The sequence below is a fragment of the Engraulis encrasicolus genome, chromosome 6, assembly GCF_034702125.1.
Source record: "Engraulis encrasicolus isolate BLACKSEA-1 chromosome 6, IST_EnEncr_1.0, whole genome shotgun sequence".
Classification (NCBI taxonomy): Eukaryota; Metazoa; Chordata; class Actinopteri; order Clupeiformes; family Engraulidae; genus Engraulis; species Engraulis encrasicolus.
In genome coordinates, this window is record NC_085862.1 from 23186415 (window position 1) to 23198914 (window position 12500).

Consider the following 12500-nt stretch of genomic DNA (forward strand, 5'->3'; position numbering starts at 1 on the left):
ACACACACACACACACACACACACACACACACACACACACACACAGCCGTCTCCAAAAGTTTTGTCGGCTATCCATCTGTTTGGAATAACAGCTAATAACCTGACTTTCAATTAATCACTTGGCTTCAGAAGTCAATCATATGAAAGCTACAACTCTCCCAAATGAAAATGTATGTACAAAAATAAATGTCATGCACCAGATAAAGATTGACCCTTTAATGAACACAGACAGGGCAGATTTTCACAAGACAAAAGTTTTGTCGCCTATCGAACATAATGTGAAAATGAGCAGATAAGTCACTTCAAAACACTTCAAATACGCAGATCGGGTGTCATACTTAATCACTGAATCACTCTCACCTCTTCAAAAAAAAACAACTTTGGCCTTAGGTGTATGTTTAGGGTCATTGTAATCATGGAAAGCAACACAATGAAAAACAATGAAGATAAATGAGAGATGGTGACATATTCGCTATTTTACAGAAAAACCTGAGGTAGTCTGTCACACCTGAGGTAGTCTGTCTTGTTTAGCCTATCTCATCTGCAACTACAAGAACCGTCTGGTTAAAGGATAACTTCTGCCAATTTCGACATGCAGTTGTAATGCTCACACTACCCTGAACTTTTTTTTTCTTCAGCCTTTTCTGAGATACTGGTCATTGTATTGGGGGCAGGCGTTTGTTTACATTTCAAAAAAGCATCTTGATTTATTCCCAATAACATCCAAAAGGTTATGCAACCTCAGCAGACAACTAGCAAACAGTCATACCTTTTGGGATTATATTTGGAGTAGGCCTATGTTAAGAACATTTTTGATGTAAACAAACTGCCCCCATTAGAATAGCTCAGATCTCGGAAAGGACTGAGTCGAAAAATGCAGCGTCACCTGGTACTGACAAGTCAAGGGTAGCGTGAGCAATACAACAGCATATTGACATTGGCAGAAGTTATCCTTTAAGGTTATTGCAGTGAAAGGAGATTCAACAACTGTTGAATGCAAGGGTGTACTTCCTTTCTCCTTCCTGTCCTGTGAATGTTTCCATCTTAAGACCAATAAAATACCGTATGATAACATGCGTTTGCAATTGTTTGGGTGGTATCAGTTAAAGCAGACAATGTTTGTGCATTCAAGCAATTCGGGTGACGATCAGACAATACTTAATGACCCGTTTAAATTAAAATGTAAGATGTAAATGTAACTGTACTCTAAAGAATGTACAAACTTCTTCCTCCAACTTGTATGCACGTGATGTACAGACTGGTCATAGGTACATGATTTGGGCCCATATGTACAAACACAGTCACTCCTCAAACTCTCCTCTCCTCAAACCCAGGGGAAAAGTGCAGAATCATGCTCACACATTTAACTCAAACACAAGCTCAGACTTATGCTCTCTCTCACCCTCACATCCATACAGTACAAGCGCAAACATACATACACACACGCACACACAAACATACACACACACACACACCCTCACACATGCAAACATACATACACACACACACGCAAACACACAGAGACGCGCACACACACACACACACACACACACACACACACACACACACACACACACACACACACACACACACACACACACACACACACACACACACACACACACACACACACACACACACACACACACACACACACCAACCTCTCATGTTACATTATTTGAGGACAGGAAGAGCCCCTAGGCACCCAGGACAGAACCCCCTCTCTCTCCCTCTCTTTCCTTCTCTCTCTCTCCTCTGCTCTCTCTCTTTCTCTCTCTCTCTTTCTCCCCCGCTCTCTCTCTTTCTCACCCTCTCTCTCTCTTTCTTACTCTCTCTCTCTCCCACCCTCTCTCTCTCCCCCGCTCTCTCTCTCCCTCTCCTCTCTCTCTCTCCCGCTCTCTGTCTTTCTCTCTCTCTCACTCTCTCTCTCTCCCGTTCTCTATCTCTCCCGCTCCCTCTCACTCTCTCCCGTTCTCTATCTCTCTCACCCTATCTCTCTCCTGCTATCTCTCTCCTGCTCTCTCTCTTTCTCTCTCTCCTCTCTCTCTCTCTCCCTCCCTCCCTCTGCTACCTCTGTCTCCCTGCTATTTCTCTCTCATTCTCTCTCTCTCCCCTCTTTCCTTCCCCTTTCTCTCTCTGTCTTCTTTCCATGCTGTCCCTTTTATTCTCTCTACTCCCTTCTCTCTGCCTTTCTCTACCACTCTATCCGCTTGTTCCTCACTGCCCCTCTCTCTTTCTCACTCTCTTTCTCTCTCTCCCCTCTTTCCTCACTGCTCCACTCTCTCTCTCTCTCCCTGTCTCTGCTCTGTCTACGCTGCCCCACTCTCTCTTTCCTCCCCTATCGCTCTCCCTCTCTCTGCTCTTTCCACGAAGTCCCACTCTCTCTTTCTGCTCTTTCCGCGAAGTCCCACTCCCTCTTTCTCTCTCTCTCTCCTCCCCTCTTGCTCTCCGTCTGCTGTCTCATCACTGCCCCCCCTCCACTGCCCCCCCTCCACTTCTCTCTCTCACATACACACTTTCTTTCCGCAAGTCTCTCAGTCTCATGTTAACTCTCTCCTGTCCTTCCCCCCTCGCCTCGCCTCTCCTCTCCTCTCCTCTCCTCTTTTCCCCTCAATTTTGCTGCCGTCTAGTTCCTGTCTTCTTCTATCCTTCCTGCCTTCCCCCAGTGTCACTCTTCTCTCCCCTCCTCTCTCCTCTCCTCTCCACTCCTCCTCTCCTCTCCTCTCCTCTTCTCTCCTTCTCTCTCCTCCTCTCTGTTCTGCCACTCTGCTTTGCTCCTCCCCCTCCATTCTCCTCTCCTCTCCTCTTCTCTCCTCTCCACTCTTCTCCTCCTCTCCTCTCCTCTCCACTCCTCTCCTCTCCTCTCCTCTCCTCTCCACTCCTCTCCTCTCCTCTCCTCTCCTCTGCCACTCTGCTTTCCCCCTCCTCCTCTTCTCCTCTCCTCTCCTCTCCTCCTCTCTCCTCTTCTCTGCCACTACTCTGCGTTCCCCCTCCCCCTCCCCTCTCTGTGCAGTGGACGGTTCACACGCTCTCCTCTGCGTTAGTGTTTTCCGCTCGTAAATTCTCATGTTGCGCCATGCTCCATTTCTTTGGGCATTCGGCAGACACACATGGAGGCAGCGCACACACACGGACAAGCAAACACACACACACACACACACATACGCACTGGCAAACACACACACACACACACACACACACACACACACACACACACACACACACACACACACACACACACACACACACACACACACACACACACACACACACACACACACACACACACACACACACACAAACAAACAGACAGCCACATGGTTATGTCTCTTACCTGTTTTTTCTTGTAGAATCCTCTGCGGTCGCAGTTTGGGATGTGAACTCCTCTCGGGTTCAGCACGTTTGTGATTTTAAGACTCTTCAGCACACTCTCCATCTCCCGGCGACAAGGACCCTGTCACACGCCCGCACACACACACACACACACACACACACACACACACACACACACACACACACACACACACACACACACACACGGTTATGATGTATACATGTAAGGTTTACTAACTGAACTAAAAGTAAAACTAACATAGTAAAGTTCATTTAGGACCATGTCCATACGTAACATGTCTAGGAACATATACAGTAAGCCTAATGGAATGATAAGCCTAAGACTTTAAATGTGCACCGTCCCGCCAGTGGAACACGCTGCTATTCATTGAAAATACTTCACTGCCAAAGTATTAAACTACAACAGTCCACGAAATCTTTTACAGGGTTTCTGCACATTTTTGATCACCAAATATAAGACTTTTTAAGACAAATATAAGACCTCTGATGATAAAATATAAGACCACCGCTCGGGCGAGGCATTGCAATATTGCTAATGTTATTAGTTTGCATTGCTGTAATGAAATGTAGGCCTAGTACATAATTATATATAATAAACAATATTATATGACTACTGTGCTTTTATGGTGTAGCCTAGGGTAAACACAGTGTAAGCAGTAACAAGGTGTAACTGATCTGTAGGCCTACAGACACCATGCATGCATATGGTCAGTTAATTGACAACTGGCATTTAATTGAGGGTCCCAAGCATGTTTTGACGGCCTATGGAAAAATCAGATGAATGTTCATCAAATGCCTTTATTTTATTTTTTTTTATACTTTATTGTGTTCATTCAAAGTTCATTCAAGGTCATTCAAGTTCAGAACAATCATTCATTTATAAACACATTTTCAGTTTTTCTTTTTTTTCCCCCCACTTGTGATTATTTCGAAACAGACATAAGAAAACGGTACATAAAAAAATAAATAAATAATTAATTAATAAATTAAAAAAATTTAAATAAATAAAAACCACACACACACCGTTTCATGTACTCCACCCCACCCACCCTTTTAACCCTTCTTTTTGCTCCCATCTGCAGGTCTACATCCATCCATCCTCACAAACCCCACATTCACTCCCCCACTCACATCAGCACACATTCATCCATCCAACCATATATCCACACCCACCAACTTTCATCCACCTAAATACCCACACTTTGCGACATTCATCCATCCACGCATACACCCACATTCACCCCCACACAAAAGAATTCACATGCACTCACCCCCCCCCCCCACACACACACACACACTCACGTCCTAACCCCCATACACAAAACAATGAACCTAAAATATTATTATTATTTTTTTTTTAATTAAAAAAATACGAAGGGTATACATATTTATTACCTGAGTGCAGTTTTGATTTCTCATGGGGGTGCCATAGTTTAGATTGGCTCCTCATCTTAACTTTTGTAAAGGGACCATTTTTTGTCATACACATTCTCTTTATTATTGATTCTATAAGTTATTTTTTCCATACTTCTCATTTCCTCTATACTTTCCAACCACATATCAGTAGTAGGTGGTTCTACTTTTTTCCAATTCCTTGTAATTTGTTTTAAGGCTGTTATTCTAAAGACCCAAAAGAGGATCAAATGCCTTTAAATGTACACATTAAAAATGGCTCAACAATGCATCATTTCTGGTGGATAAATAGTTGAATGCACTTTGATATTAGGAGAGAGGACACTTGGTGCCAAAAGGGTTAAATGTACGACTACTCTGAGTGACTGCCGTTTCTCCTCCTCCACCTCGCTATCAGAGACGGGTCGTAGAAGCAAGCGTTCTACTTTGAGCTTAGCCTGTCTGTAGTTTGTTGTGCTCTAGATGGGAGCAATAAACAGCGCACAACTTGGAAGCGATTTCCATCATGTCCAAAACAAGCATTTAGCGCGTTTACCGTTGCCCATCTGGTTACCGATTTGGACATTACGCAACTCGCCAGATCATTGGCGTCGTACATATTCAGTTTACTCATCCGATTTCGTATTGCCTCGCGCTCACTTCCTCATGCTGTCATCATGTTAACGAAATCATTTTGCATTTGACAGAGGCATCAAATAGCCGGTCACGTATCTAGAGGCGATTTTGAAAGTGTAGCTATTGTATGAAGGAACAATTATTTTCGAAAACGGTCATAATGGACTTTATGAAATGAACCCTTTACATTTAGCAAACGCTTCTACCCAAACGCGAGGGCATGGCTAACATGCTTACGATAGACAACATTTAAAACTTACCATCAACGACTAAATGATAAGGCTATGCGTCCTCCCGACACAGTTAACATCAAGTTTCATATTCCGATGTTGCTTTGGATAGCTAACTGTTTTATTTCTTGTCCTCAAGCCACATTACACTGCACTTGCATCTATCTACCCGTCTCGATTCACGTTCATATTTTTTCGCCCACTTTTTTTGAACTGTTTCTAACATGCAAGTAGGCTAGACACTGCGCCCACAGGTCTGCGGCTGCCCCCCGCTGTGTGGCCAGCGGGCTGCGCTGCGCCACAAACACATCAGTTTCATCTACTCTTCCGCATCTTGATAAGGGACGTATGCCGGTTAAATAAGGTTTATAGCGTCAGAAAAAAAGACCCTTTTTCTTACACTCAAGCTACCCAGATGAAATATAAGACCTCCCACGTAAATATAATACCACACTTTCAAAAATGGCAAAATATAAGGCTTTATAAGACCTTAAAAAACAACTTTTTAAGACTTTTTAAGGATCCGCGGAGACCCTGCTTTTAGTAATACATTACGACATTACAACCCATCTGGTTACAGCAATCCTACAACAGGGGTCATCAGTCACTGACAAGTATCTGTACTGTGTGTAATTGAAGAGAAGAGAAGAGAAGAGAAGAGAAGAGAAGAGAAGAGAAGAGAAGAGAATATGGAGAAGAGAAGAGAAGAGAAGAGAAGACAAGAGAAGAGGAGAGATGATATGGAGAAGAGAAGAGAAGAGAAGAGAAGAGAAGAGAAGAGAAGAGAATATGGAGAAGAGAAGAGAAGAGAAGATTATATAATTCTATTAGTAGTATTAGTAGTAGATATAGTAGTAGTAGTAATAGTTATATTAGTAGTAAGCCCTCTGCATCATTGTTACAGTCGTTTACATCGTTGACAATTCAAAGCCATATATTCCAAATGACCTGTTTTACAGAACCTGTTCCATTCAACCAGGTGTTTGCCGAAATAACTTTCGCTTGGCTGCATGGCTTTTTAAAGGAATGCCATACCTGGAAATATCTGGAAATAAGCTAATTTTACAGCTCTCCTTGAGCTAAATAATTGATTTTTACCTTTCTCACGTTCTTTCTCCCGCCCTTTTCATGCAAAGTCTACCTTCAAGCTAGCAATTATCATTATTTCCAGAGTCGGCACGGTATCGCTTTAAGAGTTAGGACAATCTGGGGTGTATTTTTCTCAACCTTATCCTTGCAAGTTACTTGGCTACAATGCAATTTCCCACTGGACACCAACTAAGTTGCTAACTGTTCAGTAATGATGCTTTTGAGAAATGGGGTTTTGGGCAGCTAAAACCTGGTCATTTGGAATATGTGACTCTAAGGGTCGGATTAACACAAAGGCTAGATATGGCTGCAGCCTAGGGGGCCCCACCTGCCAGGGGGGCCCTGCAGACTAGATATGGTTCTACCCTAGGTGGCCCCACATGCCAGGGGGGGCCTGATTGGGCAAGAGTCAACAATTGCAGAATTCTGGCCCTGCCGTGGCCTAACGGTAGGGCACTGGGTTACTACACAGATGACCCGGGTTTGATTCCGTCCTTGGTCATTTGCCGATCCTCCCAGCTGACCAACATAGCACATATCTCACACATCTCTCTCTCTCTCTCTCTCTCTCTCTCTCTCTCTCTCTCTCTGTCACACACACGCACACACACACACACATTCCGACTTCTGCATGTGCTGTATCCTACCAGTGCATGTGTGTGTGTGTGTGTGTGTGTGTGTGTGTGTGTGTGAGTGAGTTAGTGTTTGTGTGTGGGCCCACTTACATACTCCGTCTCCCTCTTGGTGTCCAGGCTGAAGTTGTGCGTGTCGGTGTGCATGTCTCCGCCCACCGACTCCACCCGGTAGCTCTGGCTCTTTCTGCTCTTCTCCCGGCGAATCACGCCCAGCTTGCTGAGCAGGGGCGGGCCTTTGTGGTGCTCATGGGGGCTCAGGATTGGTGGCCGGGCCTGCCCGTCAGAGGCCGCCGCTGCTGCTGCTGCTGCTGCTGTTGCTGCGGTGACCGTCATTGTTGTGAGGTTGGAGTTGGACTCATCCTGATATGACTCCTCCGGATTGTCTACATGGATGATCAGAGGGACAGGACAGGGGAACTTTAACGTGATTGGCTGATGGATAGCGGAACTTTAACGTGATTGGCTGACGGACAGCAGAACTTCAATGTGATTGGCTGATGGATAGCGGAACTTTAACATGATTGGCTGATGGACAGTGGAACTTTAACATGATTGACTGATGGACAGCGGAACTTTAACGTGATTGGCTGATGGACAGCGGAACTTTAACATGATTGGCTGATGGACAGCGGAACTTTAACATAATTGGCTGATGGACAGCGGAACTTTAATGTGATGCTGATGGCTGATGGACAAAGGTGAATGAATGCAGGAAAGATGCACGGATGGGAATGTGTTTGGATGGTGCACATTTGCACACCCAGTGCTCACACACACACACACACACACACACACACACACACACACACACACACACACACACACACACACACACACACACACACACACACACACACACACACACACACACACACACACACAGTTCCCCCTGAAAATGTGTTTACATTTCCTAGACTTCCAGCATTTGCATGTGTGTTTGCTTGTTTGTTTGTTTATGTGTGTGTGTGTGTGTGTGTGTGTGTGTGTGTGTGTGTGTGTGTGTGTGTGTGTGTGTGTGTGTGTGTGTGTGTGTGACGCATGCGCATGTCCGTTGTTTATGCATGGAAGATGGGCAACTTCTGTGGTCGTGCTGTCAGTGCAGTAATTGAGCATCAGAGAAACCCTCTCGCCACTCCATGGTGCAATCTGACCAAAGACTTATCATGGCCTCTTATTAAAAAACACTACGCGGGTGGAAACAAGCTGCACCACACACACACACACACACACACACACACACACACACACACACACACACACACACACACACACACACATTCAAAAACAAGATCAGGAAAAATACTGGAAAAACACTCAACTGATTTTCCTGTGTAACTGACAGGGAGCCTAGGCGACTAAGGAATCACCATCCTTACCTTGCCCCATTCTTACAATAGGCCTATATAGAAATAATCATTGATCTATTCTGGTAATCCGAGACAGGGGACACCACATTTAATAGATAGTGCTTCAGATATTAGATTAAGATATTATAAAAAGCCACATATATCAGGTAGTTAGCCTACTTGTTGCCTAAAATGTCTATGTCTCATCCAAGTTCTAATAGGGTTGCCAGATGTGTCTGATGATTTTCAGCCTAAAAAATGCTCAAAACCTGCCTGGCAGCAATAAACCCCGCCCGATTAGAACACAATTATATCAATTTCTATGGCCATAAATCTAAGAAAACCTCATCCAAATGCCATTTTGGTATTTTTTTTATTTGCAGATGGTTATCCTAAGCAGCCCAACTAGGCGGGAAACTGCCCCATCTGGCAACACTGGTTCTAATGTAGCTAACTAGAGGAGTACAGTAGGCTACATCCTCTACATTGTCTGCCCCCCCTAGACTGGGAAATACCAGAGGAAGTCTGAAGTATAAAGCTAAATCAAAATGTAAACTCCTCCCATCTATCCTAGTAAAAAAAAAGGGCTCATCCCCAAAACTGCACCAATCAGCGACTTCCCAGAGCAAGACGAGCCCACCAAAGTGACCAACGGGAGGACAAGTGTGTCAGGAGACAGCAATTTCAAAGGAAGTATCTGGAAATCTGATGAGACAGAATGGAACACTAGACAGAGCTCGAGAGGATAGAGTAACGGTCCAGTTCCATTAGAGGAGGCAACAATAAGAGTTCGTAGGCTACTGTGTACACAGCGATACGACGATGACTTCACCTGACCACTTCAAAGTGCCACGATATGTGTTCGTTCTGTGTGAGTCCCAAATCCCCTGTCCAAAACAAAGAGGATGGTGATGACACGAGGGCCCGCCCGCGCTGCGCTGGCGATCAATGGCGAGCAATGCTGTCTCGTGCATCTGCCCGCTGTCAATGAAGCTCTGTGTAACTGACTGACTGGCAAACAACGCGGGAAGCCATTCACAAAACTGCAGCCACGCTCACCGACAGGAACTAAATATACTCACATGTGGCCACCCCTAACGATTGGGTTGACTTGGCCAAAATTCTCTGTGTGTGTGTGTGTGTGTGTGTGTGTGTGTGTGTGTGTGTGTGTGTGTGTGTGTGTGTGTGTGTGTGTGTGTGTGTGTGTGTGTGTGTGTGTGTGTGTGTGTGGAGAGAGAGAGAGAGAGAGAGAGAGAGAGAGAGAGAGAGAGAGAGAGAGAGAGAGAGGGAGAGAGGTGTGCGCCTGTGTGCAAAGAGAGGGGGGTGGATGGAGAGCGAGAGGGACGGGACAGAACACTGCACACAAACACATTCGAGTGCGTGCTTACACACACACTCTCTCTCTCTCTCTCTCTCTCTCTCTCTCTCTCTCTCTCTCTCTCTCTCTCTCTCTCTCTCTCTCTCTCTCTCTCTCTCTCTCACACACACACACACACACACACACACACACACACACACACACACATATTGAAAGGCATAGAGGACTCGCTGTGGCCCCAGTTTTTCAGAGAACAACGGTGGTAGTGTGGAACCGGACACGAGGCATTGCAAGGTGGGTTTCGTGGCGGGACTGTGTGGTTGCCTTGACGCCAAAAAGTCACAGGAGATTGGGGCTGCAATCTCAGTAACAAACGCAGTAAGATATGCCTGTAGCCTACCCCCCCCCCCTCAACTCAACGCCAACAGTTTCGTGTTGTTGTAACAGAAATGAACATTTAGGCTAAAACATTGCACAGGTTGAGTCTAAAATTATCCGAGTCTCTGGCACTCAAAATAGCCACATTTGTGCCGTTCACAATGATCGATCACAGCTGCCCTCCCAGTTTTGTGTTTGTGTGAGTGATTGCCATTCGACTAAGTATAGTCTTTCTCTGAGAAGTACTGTTTGACCATTACAGCCTGTCTCTAATCACGTTCACATGAAGGCACACAGGGAGGGAGAAAGAAGCAGTTGCATACAACAGTACAGTAGGCTGTAGCCTACCTCAACACGCGCGCCGTCACCCACCGTGGAGGAAGCAACAGACTGACTTACCGTGTTTGCTGGTGGGCAAAGTAATAACTCCCGTGGCTGTTTTATCCGTGGCGGCGATTGGGGTGCACACTCCCCGGCCTTCCAGCAGAGCTTGCAGCGGTCTGGTCTCGTGTGGCCGAAGCCGACAGCGGAGACCGCTCCCGCAGCGGCTGGTGTAAACTCCACAAGCCTGGCCGGAGCCCAACGCGCAAGTCAGGCAACAGCCGCAACCGGGCTCCCGCACCGGCTCCGAGCAGTCGCGAGGCAGCAGCGGCTTGCAGAGGGTGAGCGCATGCGAGTCGCAGGGCTCGCAACGGACCACTGGCCCGACGCTCTCAGCGAACCGGGTGAAGCAGGCCGCCACCGCCAGCACCGTCAAAACGAGAGGAGCGCACGGTCCGGTCATCATCCCCCCTAGCTCCTCGACGGGCGCGGGCTTGGGGTTTTCTGGCGGAAATAAAGCGCGCGTGTGTCTGGGTCAGTGTCACTGCTGCTGTGGTCTGTCACTATCCCTGCGGCGCGAGCGATTCTCTCCATCTGTAGATTCCGGCGAGAGGAACTCCCGGTTTTATACAGACTGAAAAAAAACCCGACACGAGCTGAGCTGCGAAGCGAAGCACACACCCCCCGTCGGATGAATTATGTGAACGCGATACTCACGCGCTCCCACCCCTACCGAAACGCACACAGACCCACATATGCACACAAAACACATCACTATAGTGCGACAGCCTAGGCGTCACTTTTTAAAATGAAACAAATGTTTAAACAATACAATAGGCTTATAATAATAGTACTAACACCATTAGCCTATTATTATGATTGCTATAATAATAATAATAATAATAATAATAATAATAATAATAATAATAATAATAATAATGCTAATAAGGAACATAGGCTGTAGTAAAACACTGTGAAGGGCAGCAGCCCTTATTCATGAGAAACATTGCACGAGATAATAATAATAATAATAATAATAATAATAATAATAATAATAATAATAATAATAATAATAATAATAATGCATGAGGTAGGACCTGCTGGCATGTGCTTGGAAGACCTTGGACACACACAATAACAGAACACGTCCTTGATGCATCACACATCTATATACCTCAACCAGATCCACAACGTTCCAAACACACATGCATGTGCTCACTCTTTTAAAATGCCATTGTAATGGCTCATTGTTTAAACATGGCCAGAGAAGGGGTGTGTATGGGGTGGCATGCATGATGTAGGACATGATGGCATGTGCTTGGAAGACCTTGGACACACAAACACACACACGCATGCGCGCGCACGCACACACACACACACACACACACACACACACACACACACACACACACACACACACACACACACACACACACACACACACACACACGTCCTTAATGCATTATTGCACATCTATATGCTTCAAACGGGCCCTTTATCCCCAACGTCCAAACACAGATGCATGTGCTCAGGGCAGGACTGGGGGATAGGGCCCGGGCACATTTAGCTTAAAGGGGTCCCTCATAATTGGCGGTGCAGAACTGAGTCACTGGTGGGCCCCACACCCTTGTGGGCCCCCATTTTCAGAAATGTAAAAAGATAGGGGCCCACGAATTCTGAAAATAGGGGCCCACAAGGGCGCAGGGCCCACCGGGAAATGCCCGCTATGCCAGATGGCCAGTCCAGCCCTGCATGTGCTCACTCTTTTAAAATGCCATTGTAATGTGTCATTGCATTGCTT

At 45.9% G+C, this 12500-nt stretch overlaps 1 protein-coding gene across 1 annotated transcript in view; it reads right to left on the bottom strand.

Moving 5' to 3' along the window:
• The window catches only part of igfbp3 (insulin-like growth factor binding protein 3), a 20100-nt gene extending 8721 nt beyond the window's left edge, over nt 1-11379 (bottom strand). Inside the window, exons 1-3 of the mRNA XM_063200971.1 lie at nt 10778-11379; nt 7427-7719; nt 3335-3454 (exon numbers count right to left, since the gene is read on the bottom strand). Coding sequence (XP_063057041.1) covers nt 3335-3454; nt 7427-7719; nt 10778-11165 — 801 coding nt within the window. The 5' untranslated portion in view covers nt 11166-11379. The remainder of the gene's footprint in view (nt 1-3334; nt 3455-7426; nt 7720-10777) is intronic.
• Nucleotides 11380-12500: the final 1121 nt, after the last annotated feature.